The 21,151-nt window shown below is 40.0% G+C and overlaps 2 protein-coding genes across 4 annotated transcripts; both read right to left on the bottom strand.

Moving 5' to 3' along the window:
- Positions 1-8,722: 8,722 nt before the first annotated feature.
- Positions 8,723-14,593, bottom strand: thap1 (THAP domain containing, apoptosis associated protein 1). 3 transcript variants are annotated; one of them, XM_030436816.1, is made up of 4 exons: positions 14,454-14,593; positions 12,786-12,945; positions 11,622-11,814; positions 8,723-10,058 (listed from the first exon to the last, which is right to left on the bottom strand). In XM_030436816.1, the coding sequence occupies exons 1-4, from the start codon at positions 14,530-14,532 to the stop codon at positions 9,666-9,668; spliced, it is 825 nt and encodes a 274-aa protein (XP_030292676.1). In that variant the 5' UTR covers positions 14,533-14,593; the 3' UTR covers positions 8,723-9,665. The 3 variants fall into 3 exon arrangements, with proteins under 3 accessions (XP_030292676.1, XP_030292677.1, XP_030292678.1); XM_030436817.1 differs by having other exon boundaries at positions 12,786-13,107; positions 14,454-14,539; XM_030436818.1 differs by lacking the exon at positions 14,454-14,593 and adding an exon at positions 13,665-13,847 and having other exon boundaries at positions 12,786-13,107.
- A 1,567-nt stretch (positions 14,594-16,160) lies between these two features.
- Positions 16,161-20,698, bottom strand: ccdc82 (coiled-coil domain containing 82). Its single transcript, XM_030435144.1, has 2 exons — positions 19,807-20,698; positions 16,161-19,677 (listed from the first exon to the last, which is right to left on the bottom strand). Exons 1-2 carry the CDS (start codon positions 20,335-20,337, stop codon positions 19,501-19,503), a joined length of 708 nt encoding a protein of 235 aa, XP_030291004.1. The 5' UTR covers positions 20,338-20,698; the 3' UTR covers positions 16,161-19,500.
- Between the last annotated feature and the right edge of the window lie 453 nt (positions 20,699-21,151).

The raw sequence follows: 21,151 nt of genomic DNA, 5'->3' as shown, positions 1-21,151 counted from the left end.
TTTTTTTTCTGTCTTACTTTTCACACTCGTGTTTTACATGTAAGACCTGAGTTTTAATGCTGGCGGTGACGATGTATGGCGTGAAAATGACAGAGAAATAAGCAGATTCGGCGTGCTCACTCTGGCTGAGGACGGCTGTGAGCCGATGCTTATGCAAGTAGCCTCCTGTGGTAACGTCACCACAGGAGCAGAGTCAAAATCTCGTGCTTTAGCAACGCGCACTACTGTGCGCTATTCCTGTTCGGAAAAAGAGCCAAAGCGAAAAAAATAAGCCACTTTCAGACTCCAGCTTTTCAGGCAAGTTTCAACAGAGGTCCAACAGCAATATGCATGATTTAACGAGAGAAATTGCGATTTCCGGGTGATGACTCCTTTAAGGTTAACTAAATTAATGTTGTTCCAAGTGTTGTGATGTAGTGTGATGTCAGTAAGCTCAACTTTGCTCCCTGCCAGACAAGCCCTCTCATTATGTCACAGGACTTTCAGACATGACTCAAACCAACAGTACACAACATTGGTATGTTAATGAAGAAACACACGCACACACACACACACACACACACACACACACACACAGACATGTCTGTGGTTGCACTATGTCACAGCAACACCGTTCAACCCAAGAGGAGTGATGTTACATGGTCTCCACCCATGCATGCGTCGCAGTGACATCAACAGACAGAAACACTGACATAATAACAGGTTTCTGTTTCCTAAATCTTATAAATTAACTCTGACACACCATAAGATCAGCATTCCTCTGGAACTCAGTTTGTCCTCAGGATAAAATAAAAAGTGTTGTCCATCAGGAACTAGAAATACCTGGACATTTTTTAAGGACAAAACTTTTACACTCAATGTACTTTAATACCTAAATCTAGCAATTAACAACTCATAATGAAGTTATGAAAGCAAAAACCAGTGTTGGTAGGTCTGCTTATAGTCACTTTGTCACCAGGCTTCCAGTCCCATTTATTTCATGTGAAGTAACACTTTTTCAATATCATCATTTATATATGATACATTTACAGTTGATTCAATGTTAATTAACCAACAATGAAATGTGTGAAATTAATTGCTGGTACAAAATGAATAATTGAGAACACAATTTACTAAGTAGTTCACCCAAATTATAGTTTAGCGCTAGAGCGATTCTTCTAAGCAAATTACTGTGCAACGTTTGCTAATTATTTCATGAATCGGGAAACTGAAGAGTACAAATTAAGTTTTAAGTCATTATTGGCTTAAGTCAATTGCATAAATAACTCATCAGTGCACACAAATTCAGTAATTCTTTCGCATGAATCAAGAAATTCTGATTCTACAGCATAGAGTACTAATTAATGTTCATTAATTAAGTCATTCAACTGCACAAATTACAAAATAAGTACTGCAGTATATTAATTAGTATGCAAAGATGAAGTAAATACATTTCATCAAGTAAACCCTTTTGTGCACGTATAAAGTCATTTTAGAGAATAAACTATAAGAAGTGTGCACAGATCATGAAATTTGAAAGAACAAATTAGTGCTTCAACTAATTTAAAGCTCAAATGACTAGTAAGCTCATATAAATAGTTCTTCAGCACAAATGATCTGATGTTAGAGCAAAAATGATGCGGTTGTAAAGCATTAATTAAATTACCTTAGAGCTGAAATTATGTTCAGCACAACTTGTGAAATTCTAGAGCAGAAATTATGAAATTCTAGAGGATGAATTAAACAATTGTAGAGTACAAGTTACATAATTATGGAGCATGAATTCTGAAATTCTAGAGCACAAATGAGTAGTTAGATGTAATTTGATAGGGTATGGATTAAATCATTCAAAAGTGTGGGTTAAATAAATGTACTCTAGAATTACAGAATTTGTGTGCAAGAATAAAATTATGCGTTCACTAATTTGTGTTTCCAAGTAACATAATTCATGCTCTAGAATCTAGAGCATGAATTAGTGCAAGTTCAAATCACACATTTGCAGGAATGTTAAATACTGTACTCCTGGAATTCAAAGCCTTAAAGAGTTTGATCTAATAACATTATTAGCATTTTATTCTTTGAAAAATCATCAGCATCATCACTGTTTCATTCACCCTCTCACTCCTCTGATCCCTTTCCTCTCTCAGGGATTTGAACCGACAGCTCTCTGCTCACAGTTAAAGCCAGTTTCTACCCTTTCCCCCCTTGTTTTCCTCCCCCACTCTATTTCCTCCCCTGAGGCGCTTTTTGTGTTTTTGAGGAGACAGCAGATCACTGGCAGAGAGATCAGACAGTATTATAGATCTGATAGAGGCTGCAAGGCAGAGTTTAGATGTATGGCAGTATTTATATTTATATACATCATCATCATCATCATCGTCATGTTTGTATGCTAACCTCTATTTATCTAAGTCCTTGTCTCAGTGCCCCAGGCTGAATGCTTTGAGACCAGACTGAAGAGAATAAAAAGTGAAGCTGTGTAGTTTTTATCTGGGTCAGACAATGAATAGATTCATCAGCAGCACATTAACATCAGCACAGTTAAAGAGAAGAAAACCACCTGATTCTAGATGAGACTCTGATGTGCACAACGTGTTCACCTTTAACCTCTGGGAAACTTATTTTCTAAAAACATTTCACAATAAACATTATGTGTGAGGTTTCAGTAATTTATACAGATATATACACATGCCATCTTCAGTTTATCTTGAATTGAAATATTATCTAAGATGTTTTCTTAGATTATATTTAGCAAGAGACAAAATGGAGTGTGAAATATTCATATGTTTGGATATTTGTTTTGGAATGAAATATCATGCTTCATTTAATGTGGATTTGAAAAGGGAGAAGTGCGTAGCATAAACTTAGGGCACACACCGCCAGCTTAGTATTTATCAGCTAAACTAATTTGAAATGCCCATCTCTAGATCGGCATCTCTTGATAAATAAAACTCAACAACAAATAAATGAAAGACAAAATACAGTCACAACAATATCAGCAGCACCTGATCATTCATGACTACATGACTGAAATGGTTCTGGTTCAGTTTGTGTTTAAAATGAATTCCACATATTGATCCTCTAAACAGAAAGAGATGTTTTACATAAAAGGACCTTACAATTCCCACTGGATGCTCCATGTGTAATAGTCTGACAGGTCCAGAATTACAATGATTGTATCATTATATCAAGATACGTGGTTGTTATAGATGCTGCTTGTTAACAACTGGTTACACAATTACTTAAATGTAAAAATATCATAGAGTGGATGAAATGTGTGAAGTGGCAGTCTCTGATAAGTCTAAAATGTATATACATTTGCCATTGCAACCTTCTCTACCATTTTAACATACTTCTCAAATTTATGGTCTGAATCTGTTGCAAGACTGAGATATTTACCTCCGAAACTCTGTAGTGAGGTCAATTGTCCCATATTCCCAAGTGCATCAGGTTCTCAAACACACCCCACTGGTAAGCAAATCCCCTGATGTTTTTTGTCTGTTTTTTTTTTTATTCAAATTTTATTTGCAAAGAGAATGTTGACATTAATTGCAGATTCAAATACAAAAAAAAAATAAACAGATAACAACAGATAATGCTAGGGGGGACTTGTTTCAGTTTGTTAAAGATGTTTCACTTCTCATCCAAGAGGATTCTTCACTTCTAAGCAACTGGAGAGGAGTTAGCAGGCTTTTAAACTCTGTGTGAGTATAAGAGTCGTTAGGGCCAATTTCAGAGTCTTGACCAAGAACTCCCTTTTTTTTTTTTTTTTTTGAAAACCCACTGTTTTTAACTGTGTACTCTGCACAGCACAACTGATGTTGTGTACCGGGATGAAATCCTCAGCAATTGTCAAAACTTACGCTGCTGCAGTGGACCCTGGGTTACTCCTGATGCAGGACATTGCCCGACCTCATGTGGCAGGAATGTGTAGGCAGTTCCTGGATGACGAAGACATTGATGTCATTGACTGGCCCTCTCGTCTCCCTGACCTGAATTCAATTGAGCACTTATAGGACGTTATGTATCGATGCATCTGACAATTCCAAGCACCACCACAGACTGTCCAGGAGGTCACTGATGCCCTGATCCGGTCAGGGAGGAGATCTCCCAGGACACCATCCGCAGACTCATCAGGAGCATGCCCAAACATTGTTGGGAGTGCATACAGGCACGTGGGGGCCATATACACTACTGAGTCACATTAAGAGTTGCTGTTATATCATAACAGGAGCATTTACTTATGTTTGTAATTTTTATAAACAAGGAAAACAAGTCCATCTGCATGTGAATCAGCAGGTTACCTGCATGTAAAAATGTAGTAATTAATTTTTTCAAAAGAAAATTAGAAAAATATCTTGTCATATGTAAATTATCCTTTGCTCTTGGTAATTAGTGGCAACAGCATCAGAGCATGCTGGGAAGAGGGTCATCCAGGTGTTGTTTAATCAGCGTAGTTAGACTGCAGCCTGAGGAGCGTTTCACTTTAGACAGAATGACCTTGATACTATGCTGGAAGGGGTGGAGGTTTAGCCCAAACACGTCCAAATGGATCAGATTCAGCCCTGCACAGTTTGCAGTTCACCTGAGGAGGGTTGAGGTGACTCCAGAGGTGAAGTCTGCCATCTGAACTGAAACAGCTGATGAACGTTAAGGACTGGAGATCTGCTAGAGCAGGGGTCACCAGCACGATGCATCACCAGGTAGCCCCCAAGGACCACATGAGTCGCCCTCAGGCCTGTTCTAAAAATGAAAATTGAATATTGATATTATCTGTTTCCCACCTTGTTAAGTCATTGTTGATAATTATTGTGAGAAATCATTAACGTGATCAGTGTCTTCACATAGATGAGTATCATCAATCATTAATAATCATATATAACTAAAGGCAAACTGAGCAAATGTGTTATTTCAGAAGAGTGTATCAAACTGGTAGCCCTTCCTATGACTCAGTATCAAGTAGCTCTCAGTTTCAAAAAGGTTGGTGACCCCTGTGCTAGAGTAACATACTAATGATTCAGTTATTCGTACAGTCTTAGCAGTAGAGGAGTTCAGAAATGGTAGTGTTTGTGGAAAGGTAATGGGGTTATTGTGTTCTAAAGGGTGTATTTGCTATCAACTACTTTTTGAGTAAACAGATGTTTACACCACATCAGTAGTTTGGAACCTCAAATTCAAAATTTTTTTTTCCATCTTTTGTATAGTTTTGTGTTTTCTTGTCAAACTCTAGATACATTCAACACTTTAGGCCTCTAAAAATAGCCAAAACAGTTTGGGACCAGGAAAAAATACAGTTATAATATTGTCATTGCACTCAACAACACAAAATTAAACCAAAACCACACATACAACAGCAACCACAAGCTTAATTTGTTTAGAAACCTTCATGCAGTTGTGTGCAATTCAAAGTGTGGTACTCAGGGCTATGTGTGTATCTGTGTAGGTTTAAGAGCACCCCATGTTTGCATTTCCTAACTGGAATGGCACTCAGTAGCATGCCTACATCTGCTAAGGCTCAACAGTCCCTTTTAATTTAATCAAGCCTAATCCAACATCAAACTCAATAGCCCTGTCCCACTCTACACTTTTAACCACCAATAACTGTTTAAAGGTGCACTATATAGTTTTGGGGAGGCCAATTTCATCAGAAGACAAAGATCTTGACTGACTGATGTTTTATGTCTAAAAGGACAACACAATTTCATACTGTTTTACTTTCCTGACCCTGCCATGTTTCTAGCGGCTGACAGTGTTCTGGGGACCTTATTTCCTCTGAGAACAACTTGTTCATCCAGTTATAGAAAAAAAATATATATATATATATTTTTTTTACTTTTGATTACCTCATTAATATCTGAATATATATATTGCCCCTTTAACTAAAATTTAAAGTCAGCAGAGCTGTAGCAGCTAGCCATTTGGGAAACAAAACAATGGAGATGAAATCATATTCTCATTGTGTTGTGGAAGAATAATACAATTTTACTAGGATCTTTATCAAATTGTATCAGCCACCTAAATTCGCCTTTCCAGGCAATTCTTTTTTAAGCATTAATTTCCTAAAAATCTACCATAAATGGCATTAACAAACATAAATAAATAAAAAAATAGCCCCCTATTTTGCAATGTTAAATATCGATAAAAAAGGAATCCTGGATTGGTATCTTTATCATGATCTGCACCAAAAGTTAATGGGATGTATCATGGAAAGAGATGCATCCTCCATCCAAGTTTTATGAAAATCCCTTCAGTGGTTTTTATGTATCCCCTTGGTGGAGTTAATAAACAATTTAGAGGAACATTTTCCATTCATGTGCCCTGTGTCATAAGTAATCAAGACATAAAACAGAAGACTTGGACAAATGCACTGCTTTCTTACATACAGCTCTGTACCACCACCTGCTGGCCAAATAAAATAAGTCAGACATAGACAAAGAAAATCTTGATTCATTTTTGTCTTCTCTTGCATTTCCATTAATTTGTATTCGTTATAGTCATAGCCTTTATCATCTTAAAGTTCACCATCTGTATGGCAATTGTGTTCAGTGTCTCTGCTCACAAAGACTCAGAACAAGTAACTGGGACGTGCCAAAATAGGTCTGATTCATGGAGGATTCACCCTGTATTGGACTTGGCACTCACTCATCAAGGCATGGCCACAGGAGCTCTGGGGGTTTCCTGTGGTCTCTGGCACCAAGGAGTTGGCAACAGATCCTCTGAGTTCTGTACATTGTGAGGTAGGGCCTCCATGGATAATAGTTGTTCCTGCATGTCCCATGGGATCTAGTTTGGACTTGGAATTGGGAAATTTGTAGCCCAGGGTAAATACAGTGAAGCTCTTTGCACGTTCATCGGACAACTGCTGGGGAGTGATGTTACCATGAGGGGCTGTGCTAAGTCTGAAACAGTGTTTGGTTTGGATGCTGCATGTCATGGAATACAGATTATGGTAAATTTCAAGCACCACCTTTAGGCCTGGTATATGAACTATAGCATGTTGCATCGTTTACAATGGGTCCGTTTGGATGCAAATATTCTTGAAACCATGCCAACAGGAAAAAAAGTTCCTTTTGGGTACATGTGGGCATGGCCTGAGTATTGTGGCTGATTGTGTACACAGTAGTTGAAGTAGCTCCATTTCAACCGGCTACATTGAAATGCATTTTCCATGTCAATTAATGTATAACTATCACAACTATTTTCACTTGGTAGTTCCCTGTTTGATAACTACCTAACTATATCCAAAAGGGACGAGAATCTAAATGGTCTGCATTTTTATAGCGCTTTTCCAGTCTAACGACAGCTCAAAGCGCTGTACAATACATGCCACATTCACCCATTCACACACACACTCATACACTGATGACGGAGGCTGCCATGCAAGGCGCCAACTTGGAGTTCAGTATCTTGCTCAAGGACACTTCGACATGCAACTAGGGGGAGCCAGGATTCCAACTGGTGGCCTTCCGATAACCTGCCAAATTGTCACTGTCAATACACAGCTAGAAATTGTGGAAGCATGTTGTCTTCAGTACTGGTGAGAAGGTGAGAAGGAAATATGACCCAGGAAGTAGTAGTTGTAGTATGAGTAGTAGTAGTAGTATGAGTTAAAGTCTCATTGCACACCACAAAAAAACTGCACAGCTTTAATACAACTCTAGAAGGGTATGACAGTGGCAATCACTTTATCTATGGTTTGCATGATTACAAGGTAAACAGTGTAGTGCATTGTGGGTAGAGATGTATATGGTTAGGATTTTATTGATACCGATACTGATACGGATACTCCTTATCGGTACTGATACTTATCGATACTACAACATATAATTTTGTGTAAAAAAATAAAGACTTTACAAGATGTCAAAAGATTCAACCTTCTTTTTATTACCATAAGGTAATAATAAAGCTTCAACAGAACAGAAGCTATGCAATTACAAATACTCTGCAACAGATAACCTGGACTTTTATATCTGGCAGATGCCATAGCACGACGCAGCAATTCAGCTGAATTTAGCACCGAGCAGACAGGAAGTCAAGTACCGAAATAATAATAATATAACATCTGGTTACTTTTCAAAAATAAAACAGTCCGTGTTGACACCAGTACACAAATCTCAAATAAGAGACAAACACAAGCTCTTCCACTAATCCTTCGGTCGGGACCACTTCCTGTTGTTGTTTTTATGACACATACCTATAACTGCAGTCGCGTGTGATTATGTGATTATCGCAGAAACTCCTCGGCCTCGCGACACCAGCTGTCTACCGTACTGCGGTCTCAAAACGCAAATGGTGGGGTTTACCAGACGGCGTACAGCGTACGGCGGACTGTGGACGGAGGAGCAAAACCGGATCGGAGCCGTAACGCAGCGACAGTATCCGTGGAAATTCGGGGTAAGCAACATCACCAAACACTTGGAGCGCGCGCATAGTATGAAGCTAAAGGAGTGCGGCGTGTTTGATTGCTATAACAAAGCAAGTAAAGTTAGCAGCCCGGCTGATGCTAAAGAGTGCAGCGCCGAAGCAGCAGCACCCGGTTGCCACACACTGGTTACCATGAGCTAGGGCTGGGAGATAAATCGGTAAAATCAATTAATGCAAGTTTTTGGTTTAGTACTATTTTCAAAAATGAAAATTGATTTTCTCTTTAACTTGATCTGCTGCTGCTCCCAATGGTAATTCATAGTGGGTCACGATTTCTGCCACCCAGGCCCACGAAAGTGACGATCTATGCCACACAAAGTAGCTGTTATGGCATTCAGCATTATTCAAGTTTATTGTAAATAGCAGCTGTTTAATGATTCCACAAGTAGGAACACACACGTACATACACACACAACATACCATGTATCATGAAATAATAAAAATGAAATAAGTAACAAAATACAAATGTATCATTTGCAACAAAAGACAACTTTTTATACTTTTGAGCCTCTTCCTTTTTGAAAAATGTCTTCTACGACAAAAATAAACAGGACAGAAGTAAAACTTATATTTTTCTTAATAGAGCCACTTATTTACCCAAACCGTACACCAGAGCCTTTGAAAAGCCTTTGCTTTCTTTCCTATAATGAAATAAGAGACCCACTGTCATGTCCGTTCTTTTCCAAAACAGTGCTGGACTCTGGATGTCACTGGCCCAGCTAAGCATAAAGGCCTGAAGCAAGGGAAACAGCTAGCCTCGCTCCATCAAGAGCTCACAACACAAACTATCATGTCTGGAGCTCACTGATTAACAGATTGGGACATCTTTGTTTAATCCTTACAGAAACATCAATATAAAAACTTAAGTTTGTCATTACAGGGGGAGTACAATGATTAAATTATTTCTGGAAAAGTAACAGTTTATCAACTGGCCCAGTACTTCTGTGTGGCTTCTCCATTGGTGACCGACCTCCTATTAGAACCACACCCAGAGTGTTGACCTAGTTTTTTAAAGTGAGAGTGGACACAAAGTCATTCCACTACAGGTCAAACAGAAAAAAATCCTTTTTATGTGAGGAGTTGGTGGATCCAAAAAGTCAGACTGAGTTTTCCATGTCCTGCTTTTACTTTCCTGAACAAGTGGGTCCTTAAGCTTTCAGCTTTGGGGTTTACCGCCTTCTCAGCAGCTCTGCTATAGTCCACCTGGCTGCTGACACACGAGGAGGAACCTGTTGCTCACTTTGACCACCCTCTCCTCCTTGTTACTTGATGCCTTTGAGTGTGTGGCATATGTGTTTTGGTAAAATCACGTAACCCTCTCTAAATGCTGCCGGCAGCTTGCGAGCGGTCCTCGATGTCTCACATGTCGCCTTCAGCCTCTTCAGCTGTCTCTCCTGCCGCCGACACTTCTGCTGCATTGTCTTCAGCTTCTTCCTCAGACTCCCCACCTGCTCCTCCAGCTGCTCGATGCGCTTCTTCTGCCGGGCCGAGTCCTCTGCTGTGTAGTTGTGGTCGCAGGAGACCGCCACCATGTTGCCCCAGGTGTTGGGAAGGCTCCTCCCTGGCTCCTCCTCCTCCACTGCCAGGTCAGAGGTCAGAGGCAGAGTGAGAGGGAAATGGATCTCTGAGGGGAAGGGATCCTCCAGGGACTCTGACTGTCAAAACACACAAGAGTTCTGATGCTGCTTTCTGAGGTGACCCAAGATAACATCAAGTTAATGAGACGTAATTTTAATTTTCTGATTAAAACTCATCCACAAAGGATTAGTTTGTTCATCTCAGTAAGTCTTTGATAACAGTATGCTCTTAATTTGAAATAAAGGCCAGAGGATGGTATAGTATAATTCTCGTAAAAACTAAGCTGTCCTCAAGCTTGGTTTTTGATCTGTAACTCAAACCATTTCACAGTAAAGTTTCTAAGTGTGTCACTTTGTGATGAGGGGGGGGGGGAATGTAAATGGTCTTCATGTGATTTCAGACAATGTTATGGGAAGATGATTGTATGCCATCAGATTTGATATTTGCAGTGAATTTTTTTTCCAGAAAAATTGCATCACAAAGCATAAATAAGATGAGAGTCAACAATAAGGAAAAACACGCAACGTTAACTACACAACGTTAACTACACTTCTTCTAGACATAAGATTTCATTATGTGAGAGCATGAATTCAAGTGGAGATTTCTATTTATTAATTTTAATTTAGACAAATGTATAATTGTTCAGATTTTTTCTTCGTTCTTTTTAATTTCCACATTATTAATTTATATATATTTAAAGCAATCGTCCAGCAGCCGCCAAAGGACATTCAATCAAGTATGATAGCAAGATAAATAAATTACGGCCAACCACATTGCATAATGTACAAGAGGAAAAAAGGAGGACACAATAGAAACTACTATAGCAAGCAGCACTTTACTCTAGGTTACTATCCTATGATCTTGGCAAACAAACAAAATATATGTAGCAAATCAGTCAGTATGATGTATAACATTGTCATTTTACATGCTGATCACATCTACTATTTAATGAACAATAACATGTTTTAGCATTAACTTAGCCTTAGTTTATAATGTCCTGTATTGCACTGTACATTTTAGAATCAGAACCAGTTGCAGTCAGGTTCAATAGCAGGTGACGACAAAGTCCAAAGCATTTTTCATTTGTTATTTAAAGTTCATCCAAGTTAAAATCAAGTTAAAATTCCCTCATCATCCACTCATCCCCATGTGGAAATTTCATAGTCCACAAAACATTTTGGGAGCTTTAAAGCAAAAACTTCCTTTTTTAGTAAACTCTGTGTACACAAACTATGTTCTCAATGCTCGTGTTCATGTGTAGAGACCCTGGTGATACTACAAGCAAAGTTTCATGTTGTGTCAAGCCTTCTTACCGTTTTAAAAATAGCAATTTTTATGCTATTGCTAATTTGCCCCATGCACTCCCATTGAAAATGAGTTTGACCCGAAAACGAAAATACGGTAAATCTTAAAAGTGCCTCTTTCTTCGTAATTATGCTTTTACACGAAGGTTTGACTCATATACATTCGCAAAAAAAAGCCCAAGTTGCATTTTGGCGCGAGTTTCACTTTAAATTTGGTCTTATGAAGAGCTGGTGCCACTGGCTCATGAATTACAATTTAGAAGTTTAGTATTTTCCTTGGTCTGGATCAAATGCGTGTGGACTGTGTATGGATGAACATGTTCTGTGCTGCTTCACCTTGATGGTGAGGTTGAAGGTGAAGAGTGACGGCACAGCGTTCTCCTTCAGCACTCGGTTGTTGCACTCACTCTTAAAGCAGTCTTTGGTGAAGTGCTGCGAGCAAATGTTGCTGTACTTAGTGGGTTTAAAGTTGTTCCTCCTCATCGCCGCCACCCATTTACAACAAATATCTGGACGTGCCAATGGAAACCTGGGAAGAACAATAGTTAAACAACAAAATAACAAACAGCTAAATTAACCCTGATCTGATCACCTCCGGATTTGTTCCTTGGCTGGATTTATTTCATCATAATCAGTTCCTTGTCTAATGATCAATAATTAATCCATGTTATTTAGAAAGTAAACTTTATGTCAACATTGTTAGCTACAGCCTAGTCCTTGTCAGAACCCCTTTCTTGGAAAATACTCAAGATGACATCTGGTCCTGCACACAGAGCTGTTCAATGAAACTTGACATTAACAGCAGATTCACCTATCAACTGTAACCTGGATTTCAGGGCCTTGTTTAACTTGCTGGGATTGGCAGGAAATAGAGACAGTCACCTAAACAAATCAGCAGGCTGCAGACTGCCAGATTAAACTGAATAAATTCACTTGAATTGAAAATGATTAATATTATGATAGCATACACATGAGTGTGGTTCAACTCGTCCTTCATGGGCACACCTGCAGGGTCTCTGCATGTTCACCCTGTTCCAGCAAAGAACACTTCAAACTAGCATCTAACTAATCAGAATCAATCGAGTTGTTATTCTCCTATTCCTGGTTGAGACATACACGTTGAAGAATGTACCACTAAGTGATTTTACGAGCATGGATTGTGACATGGTAAATTTGGCATATGAAAATCTAAAGTAGAGTAATTAAGTTACGGTAACGTTAGGTTAACTTGTCAGAGTAAAATGGTGCTTGGTGAGGTTTCTGCGATATCACCAGCAAAATATAATATCGCAACAAAAGTCGTATGTCAAATTCTTCCATCCATGCTCTGTTAAAGATGAACAATGAAGCTTTAATGTGCAGATTCATAAACGCAAGCTGGTACTGTAAGTTAGTACTTATCCATCGTGTCTGGAAAGCTAACGCTAACTCTCTCTCTCACACTCACACACACACACACACACACACACAGAGAGAGAGAGAGAGTTTCATCGGACTTACTTGTGGAAGGAAATGTCTTTGTCTTTGTGGTACCGGTTCTTACAGCCGTAAGCTGAGCACGTCTGAACCATGGCTGCTCCCCGGGAACACTGGCTGAAACTGGGGCTGATACAGTACGAAGCTCCGCTGGTGCTTTTCCTCACTCTCCACGCAGGCTTCACTGCCACAAACAATGATGGCGGCTAAGCTCGGGTCACGTGACCTATGTTTTGGAATGTCATTGGCCCCTTTGTACAGCGTCCACCAGGGGAAAGAATCGTCTCAGGGTTTCACATGATACAGTCAAAGGTGGCTTTCATCTCCTCTTCTAGTCACCATTTAACTGGATCATTGGTCAGTAAAAAATCGATAAACAACCAAATCATGGCAGCGAATTGTTTTCTGACAGACAGATAGATCCGAGAAATCTATCAAGAAAAGATACTATACATACTACATATGAGGCCCTATCCCATAAAACATTTAATTACCGATATGTTTGCGCCCATGCGTCTCTGATGCATTGAAACCTGAAAGGATGCAGTTGCCTAAACTCATCATGCCTTCCAGGGACGTGCATGGTCTTAAAACGATACATTGTGACCAAGTGTTAAAATCTCTATAGGGCAAGAAACCAGGAATGAGCAGGGGGGGGGAACGAGGACTGAAGTTGGTTTTCAATAAATGCAAATGCATTTTTCATATTTATGTGCATTTTAAGACACGAACAGGTATCTTATTACAATCCACAATTATAACAATCATGAACTTGAAAATTGACAACAAAAGTAGCCTAGTAAGCGCAACGTGCTCCGCATTATTTTAGCACCACGGACAGCGTGCAGGAAAAGAACAGACAGGCTACAGACAGACTCGTCCTTTACAGAAATCCGCCCTTACTGTTTTTCAGTGCTGAGAATGCTCTAATTATGTCATCTCTGTCGAGTGATCTTGAGGGCTGACAGCGGCTCCTGCAGCATTGTTGACCTCAGGTGTGTTTCAATTAATTTCAAGCGAGAGAAACTCCTCTCTCCGCTTGCTGCAGTCACGGGGACTGTCAACATCAGTCGGAGGGCGATGCTGAGCAGTCCCAGAAAAACGCGATTATGCGATCGCATAATTCAATGCATAATCAGCCAAAGTCCGCATATTTATGCTGGGGCGCATTTTTTTCAAATACGCCGCAATTTCGCTGCATAAAATGCTGATATATATATATATATATATATATATATATATATATATATATATATACATATATATATATATATATGATGTATATGTATATATATACATATACATTCTCTGATTTTATTTTATTTATACATATACACATATATATACATGTATATGTATATATATATGTATAATATATATTTTAACCATTAAAGTTGCAGACTTGCAGACATGAATCTAAATTCCATTGTATTCTGAGTGTTCAGTGCTTCCCCTACTAAGGAACTGTCATGTTGTTCTTTTCACACAAATTATAGTCAAAAATATCATTAAAATGCACAGTTTTATGTAAACAGCATAACAAATTTATGGCCTTATGGCCGGCTATGCAGGGGCCCAGTACTGTTTCTTTTCATGGGGCCCAAAATCCCTCGCAGCGCCCCTGGTGGACATAAATACAGTACAGTAATATTCGATTCACGAAATACAACCGACAGTAATGTTCAATCCTACTTGTGAAAGTAATCCCTCGAGCCCTGTTTTCGATCGTCCGCCGATTAGAACAGGAATATGCAGCACAGTGCTCTAGCATCTCGTTGCTTCTGCTGCTCAACTGTGAGTAGAATGACCGGTCCAAGATGGCGGCCGCATTTCTTGCGCCCCAGCAGCCCATGCGGCGTCTACTCTTTATGTCTATGATGATAAAGCCCGCAAATCATTCTCATTTGCCAACAAAAAAATCATACTAGTTTCAAAAACCTTACAGTTGTAAGTATATTAGTAGTATGTAAATGTATGGTACAGTAAGAGATTGCACTTGGTGTATTTTAACAGAAGATGTCTGTTTTAGCTACCTCTGTAAAACAGGAGACACATTTTTTTTTTTTTTTGATTTTCATTATTCATTTTTACAGAAGTTCATATTCCTTTTGTTAAGCTACAGAACTTGTTTGACTCATCAATGTTTTGTAAGTTTGAGCCATATGTATTTATTAAGGTCTGAAATAAAAGAACTTAAATATTCCCAGCGCTTTCTGTGATGTAGTATGCTGCTTATCATAGGAAGTAATAAGAAATGACTCTTTACAATATAGTAGTAGCCTAGTGAGAACAGGGTGTTGGGGGAATCACTTTTTTTTCTCTTTTTATTATTAAACAGCAATTTTTGCAAGTTCCCGCATTTTTGCAAGTTCCCGCAATTTCATCGCATAAAATTGCATAAATATCCTGCATATTCCATCGCATTTTTTAAGAAAACGTGCCGCATAATCAAGGATTTTTGCCCGCAACAATCACAAAAAAACTCTGTGTTTTTCTGGAAGGACTGGCTGAGGTTTGGGTACAGGTCCAGCAGGTTGTTGGTGTAGATGTAGCTCAACATCTGCAGGCCAGTATTTTCCTGTACCGGCACAGCGGTGACAGCAGCCGATACCTTGCGCACGAGCTTCTCAGTTACGTTGTCAGTGGGTGCTCGAGCACCGGAGCACCAACGGGATCGGCGCAGCTATACCCTCGGCTGCCGGGGCCCGTTTAAATTGAAACGGTTGAAACGTAGGTAAGGCCGCCTATGGATGGAATTACCATCACTATGAATTTACTTTGGTCACACATCGCCACCAAGGTTCAAAAAGGACTGAAAAGGCTCTCTATCCATAAAGGCTTAATATTGGAGCAAGGTTTTAGTCGACTTCTCATCACAGCCCAAGACAGGAAGAGGGCAGGTGTTTAAAACCACCAGAACATCACTGGTACCATCTACAGAGCATCAGTGACATCCTTAAAGTATATAAGATATATATAAACGGCCGAAAGATACCAATAGACATCATCCCAGCCACAGTCTGTTCACCCTACTTTCCTCAGAAGTATCTGCTGCTGTACCACCAGATTACAGAGCAGCTTTGTTCCCCAGACCGGGAGACTCCTGAACTCATCTTCAATACTCTATTGTCTAATATGTGGCAGGACTCAAGGACTCTAAACATTTTATTTTTATTTTTTTCAAGCAAAATGTTTAAAAATCACACAAAAATGTACCTTTTATCTTCATGGTAAATGTAGTTAACACTAGTAACATTACCAAGGTTAAGCTGGGACAACCAACACAAAAGTTGTAGGTGAATAAAACCTTTATTAATAGAGTTGTATGTAACAGGGCAGGTTGATTTAAGAGGCATTATACAGTAACAAATGACAACAAAGAAGAAAAAAAGTGCAAACTTTTGATTCGGGACATAATGTGTCCAATTTATTCATTAAGACATGAATGCAGCACTGTGACAGTTTGAAGAGAAAAAAAAATAATTAAAAAGTACAAAGAAGGGGCGCCGTTTGGCTCAGTTGGCAGAGGGGGCGTCCCATGTGCAGAGGCTTTGTCCTCGCTGCGGTGGCCCCGGGTTCAAGTCCCGGCCAGGGTGTCCTTTGCTGCGTGTCTCTCCCCCTCTCTCTCATCCCGTTTCCTGTCATACCTGTACTAACAATAAAGCCGATAAAAGGCCCCCCCAAAAAAAAGAGTACAAAGAAAGTGTTTGGGTTGGATTCCCAAATGAATTCTATATACAGTACAACAAAAACTGTATTCCTTCTCCAGTTATATTAATGTTACCATCTACAGACATGACAGACCAAGTTGAATGAAATGCTTACAGCGAGGGCAAAAAGTGAACAGTAATTATACTTCTATATTTTGGTGAAATGTCCAGAAGCTCAGATGACATATTCAAACTTCACATACAAATCTTATTTAAATAGTCCTGTCTTCTTTAATAGCTGTGATAACATTTTACTGGATATTTATCAACTCAGTGGCTTTACTCCGAGAGTTATTTATGTTTTTTGCTATTAAACACACAATCTTTGGTAATATTTTGAGTTGTCAACTGCAGCTCAAAGTTGTCTTTTACCAAATGGAACTGGCTCGGGTGTCATCACAAGACTGAGCTGTAAACTTTTAGTCAACTGGCTTCTGGTCAATGATGTGTCTGTGAAAGCAAATCTAGCACTAATTGAGCTGTCATAATTAAATTACTCATCGTCAACTTAATCACCAGCAGTTTATAAAATTAATAGATCAGTTGAGTAGTTTTTTAATAGTCAAAATTTCAGCGTCTCAAATGTGAATATTTTCTGGTGTCCTTCCTCTTCTATGACAGATAACTGAATATCTTTGGGCTGAGGACCAAACAAGTCATTTGAGGACATTATATTGGGCTTTGGGAAACAATACTCATTATTCTTCAACATTTTCTGACATTTTCCAGACCAAACAACTAATCCATTAATTAAAATAATCAACAGATCCATCAACATTGAAAATAGCAGCCTGACTAGGAAAGACTCAAATGTCATCAACCAGGAGTCAGTGGACACTCACATATAATGCAGAGACCCTCTCTTAACAACAAAACTATAAGTAGAGCAGCTCCATTCATTCAGGAGTGTGAGGTGCAGCTGAAGGCACCAGAAAAGGTAGTAAGTGGACCCTTAATCTTTATATTTTCTTTACCTTTTACTGTTCCTAAAGATCCAGAATGAACATCCCAACTTATTGTCTATGTTTATCAGAACTTAACTCAAACGAATGCTTCTGGCGCTCAGTCCCAATGGTTCATTTTCAGGAGGAAAAACAAAAACAAATGTGAAATGCTCACAGTCTTTCTGTGCTATGGATTATTGAAAGTGATCATTTTTGGACTGTTTGGTTGATAACCTTGGCCTCTAACAAAGGCATCTCATTGTCAATTAAGTGGTCAAATATATTTGTTTAATTTGCTATTTTAGTTATGATAGAAAATAATGAAAATGTCTTAAACACAACACCAAGTGTTTGTGTTGTTTCTAACATCATAATTAATGCTGCTGTGTCATGAAGGTGCCTCTCTGTTAGCCTGCCTAGAACACCAGGATCATTGATGCTACAGACCTGACCAGGTCCAGACAAGCTTATGTCCAGGGTTTCGGCTTGAATCGTCTTAATAGTGCCTTTCACTCATCAGCTCCTTTAACCATCCATCTACTCTCTGTAACCGCTTCTCAGTTTACAGGGTAAAAACAATAAGCAGACATTTGGTCAGCTTTCTCATTAATCTGAAGTAACCAGTCATACTGTTTCTCAGCTGAGGGAATATGTTTTAGTCTATGTATTTGCAAACGTGTTGAGCTGCATTGTTACATTCATGAACAAGGATGTGTACTTGCTCCCTGACCATTTACACAGGCTACAATAACATAAGAATATTCCTTCACATGTGAAATTACCATTTAGTTGTGTTTTCATGTCTGGTCCTGTTTATCTGAAGTCGGTTTTATACTGCTGGTATATTTCAATGAATAAGAAACGATTACAAAAAGATTATAGGCAGTTGGTATTCATCTCAGATAATATTCAGTCAATTAAATTATTTCACCTTGATTTGGCAAAAAGCTATGTGATGATGCTACCACATGTCCTTTATTAGATAGTGCCAGACCTAAAAGTAATTCTTGAGTATGATTGTTAAATATCTGCTTTAAGAGCGAAAGATGTGCAGTTGTCATGTTAGAAATCAACTGTAGCGCGCAGAGTCCTGCAATAAATCTACTGGTTACCCGATTTAGACAGTAATGTTCTGCAGCATTCCTGCCTTTTGTCAAATGACATACGAAATGCCCCTTTTTTATGGGAACGAAGAAGAAAGCCTGGGCAAGCAGTGTGTGTTGAGGAGCTCTGTCCTGGTACCATTAGGTCTCACTGGGGTTTTGGGTTTATTCGGGCCAGCTCACACATAGAAAGCCTGTCTCTTTTTTTGAACAGATTTCTTCATTACACACACCTCAGTTCCACTATTACAACTGAGTGTAAAGCAACAATGTCTGGGTCCGGAGCTTGCTGTTGTAGTTAAATTTAGTGCATAGGACCCTCCAACAGGAGACTGGGGTTTTTTGTACTATTTGGAACTTATTGTTATATTCTTGACTTACTATTTTACTTCACATCAAGTTCTTATTTCCACAATAATACTTGGTCAGGATTAGGAACCCATTTATATCCGTGTGTCATTGTTTGTAGTGATATTTCAGCCAGGCCCATGTCATGTGACAGTGATGAAGCTCCACACTCTTCTTTCTCAAGCAGTAATATTAACAAAAGACACACTGAAAGTGAAGAAGGTGCACCTGACAGATGAACATGAGTGACATGACATCTATCTGCGATCAACATCTAGGAGCAGTGACTTTGATAAATAAATAAAAGTGACTTGACTGATGTCATTAGATGAGCAGGGTGGATCATTAACAATGATTATATGACACTGAACCAGTAGCAATGCATCCATGAGCCACTTTATGATCTCAGCATCACACCAAGGCTGTTTCCCACTTTAGGCTCCACTTCCTTAAAAAAAAGTGCACGTTGTAATGGGTCAACATGTCTGTCCCACAGATATGTACCTCTTGTTGCATGTCATCAATGTCTGTTTCTATAGCAACAGATATGACAATGGAAAAATGTCAAAGCTACGGTTCTTAGTGTCTTTGTTTTAAATGCTGTAGGAGAAAAAAACTTTTTTATTCTTCACATTTAAACTATTCGCTTTCCTCCGTGGCGTGGTTCTACTTTTTCTTCTTCGTCCTTCTCCTCTTTTCTGCCTCCTTCATCACTTTCTGAAGCCTCTTTCTTGCTGCCGTTTTCTCCTCCGCCTCCATCACCAGCGGCCTCATCCTCAGCTTCTTTAGATTCTTCCACATCACTCCCACCCTGAGAGTAAACACATATCACATACTTTAATTTGAACTGGTCAGTGAACAAACAAACTGGACTTTAATGGACGTAATATGTCGAGATTATAACACAGCGCCTGTTGAACCACAAACCCCAAAGGTGTACCTGCTTCAGGCGGCTCCTCCTCCGGCTCGGGACCCGGGCTTTCATCCTCCGGGAAAGAGCCAGAAGCTTGTTGTGTCTCTGCCTCCTCTTCGCCTTCTCCGCCTCCTCTCTCTGCTTCTCCTCAGCATGGTCCGAGTCCGACTCGTCCTGCCGCTGCAGCCTGCTCCGCTTCCTGGGCTGAACCATCCTCTTCGGCTGGCTCCTGTCCTCTGACTCGTCATCGTCTTCCTCGGCACTGGAGGACGAGGAACTGTCATCGCCCCCGAGGAACGAGCGCTTTCTGCGCGTCACCGAGCGGCTGTCGTCGCTTGAAGTCGCCCCGGAATCGCTCCGGTCCCGGTCCTCCTGTTCGCTGTCCTCCTCCGGGGAGCTCTGGAAGTCGGATTGGGATCCGGAGGAAGAGGAGGAGAAGGAGCCTTCGTCACTGTCGTCCAGGATGGAGGCGGGTAGGCCGATCTGCCGCTTCTTCGATGCGTCCACTTTGGTTTTCCGCATCGATGCGAACATTTTCCGCTTGTACAGGCTCTCCATGTCTGCACGCGGTACCGGAGCCCAGTGACATTAAACACAAAACCGAAACAGAACCGAACTGTAAACAAGCTAACGGTGTAGCTGGCTAGCTCCCCTCGTCTTCAAGTCACAACAACGACAGCATGTTCTTTCTGGTAGTAACACAATATGTCGTTTGAATTCACCTCCGCCTGGATTTATTTTGAACTCTTTTCGTGGAATCGTTGTGTGTTACACCAGGATTACCGAGCTACAATAATTACATGTCGTACATGTTCTTCTCTTCGCTGCTAGCTGTGTGTTCATTGCCCCTGCTTCTTCTTCGCTGGAAGGAATTCCAGCACAGGGCGCCCCGCCTCCTGTGGCGGAGAGCAGCCACTGCTGCCGACTGATGGACGCGGTAGAGACTTCAGAACAGCTGAGACATTAAAGGAGACCCATGTCCCTGTTGATCGAGGTTACTGAGTGTTGTCAGTAGGAAAAATAACGTGATTTTTTTGCACGATATTGACCAGATATCAGGACGGCAGCTAAAGCGAACCTATGAGGGCAGACAGAACCAAAAGTGAACGTAAGGATGTTTGCCCCCATAGGTTCGCCTGTTGTCCAGCAACCCTTTTCAGAGAGAGTTTCTGCAATAGCGGTGCAATGAAGGCTCACCTCTGCACCGCCTTGAGCCCCATTCACATCACCGTTTCAAGCCATGAATATTGTACCATAATTCCACCCATCTGTCTATATGAAAGTTACAGAGGCGGACTGGGGAGACAGTTTCTTTTCCCACCTGATCCACCAGCTGAGGTAGTAACAGAGCTGCAACAGAGGCGAATCAACG

This window comes from Sparus aurata, chromosome 12, assembly GCF_900880675.1.
Source record: "Sparus aurata chromosome 12, fSpaAur1.1, whole genome shotgun sequence".
NCBI lineage: Eukaryota > Metazoa > Chordata > Actinopteri > Spariformes > Sparidae > Sparus > Sparus aurata.
The sequence above is the reverse complement of the archived record's forward strand: the minus strand, read 5'-3'. Positions and strand labels throughout refer to the sequence as shown.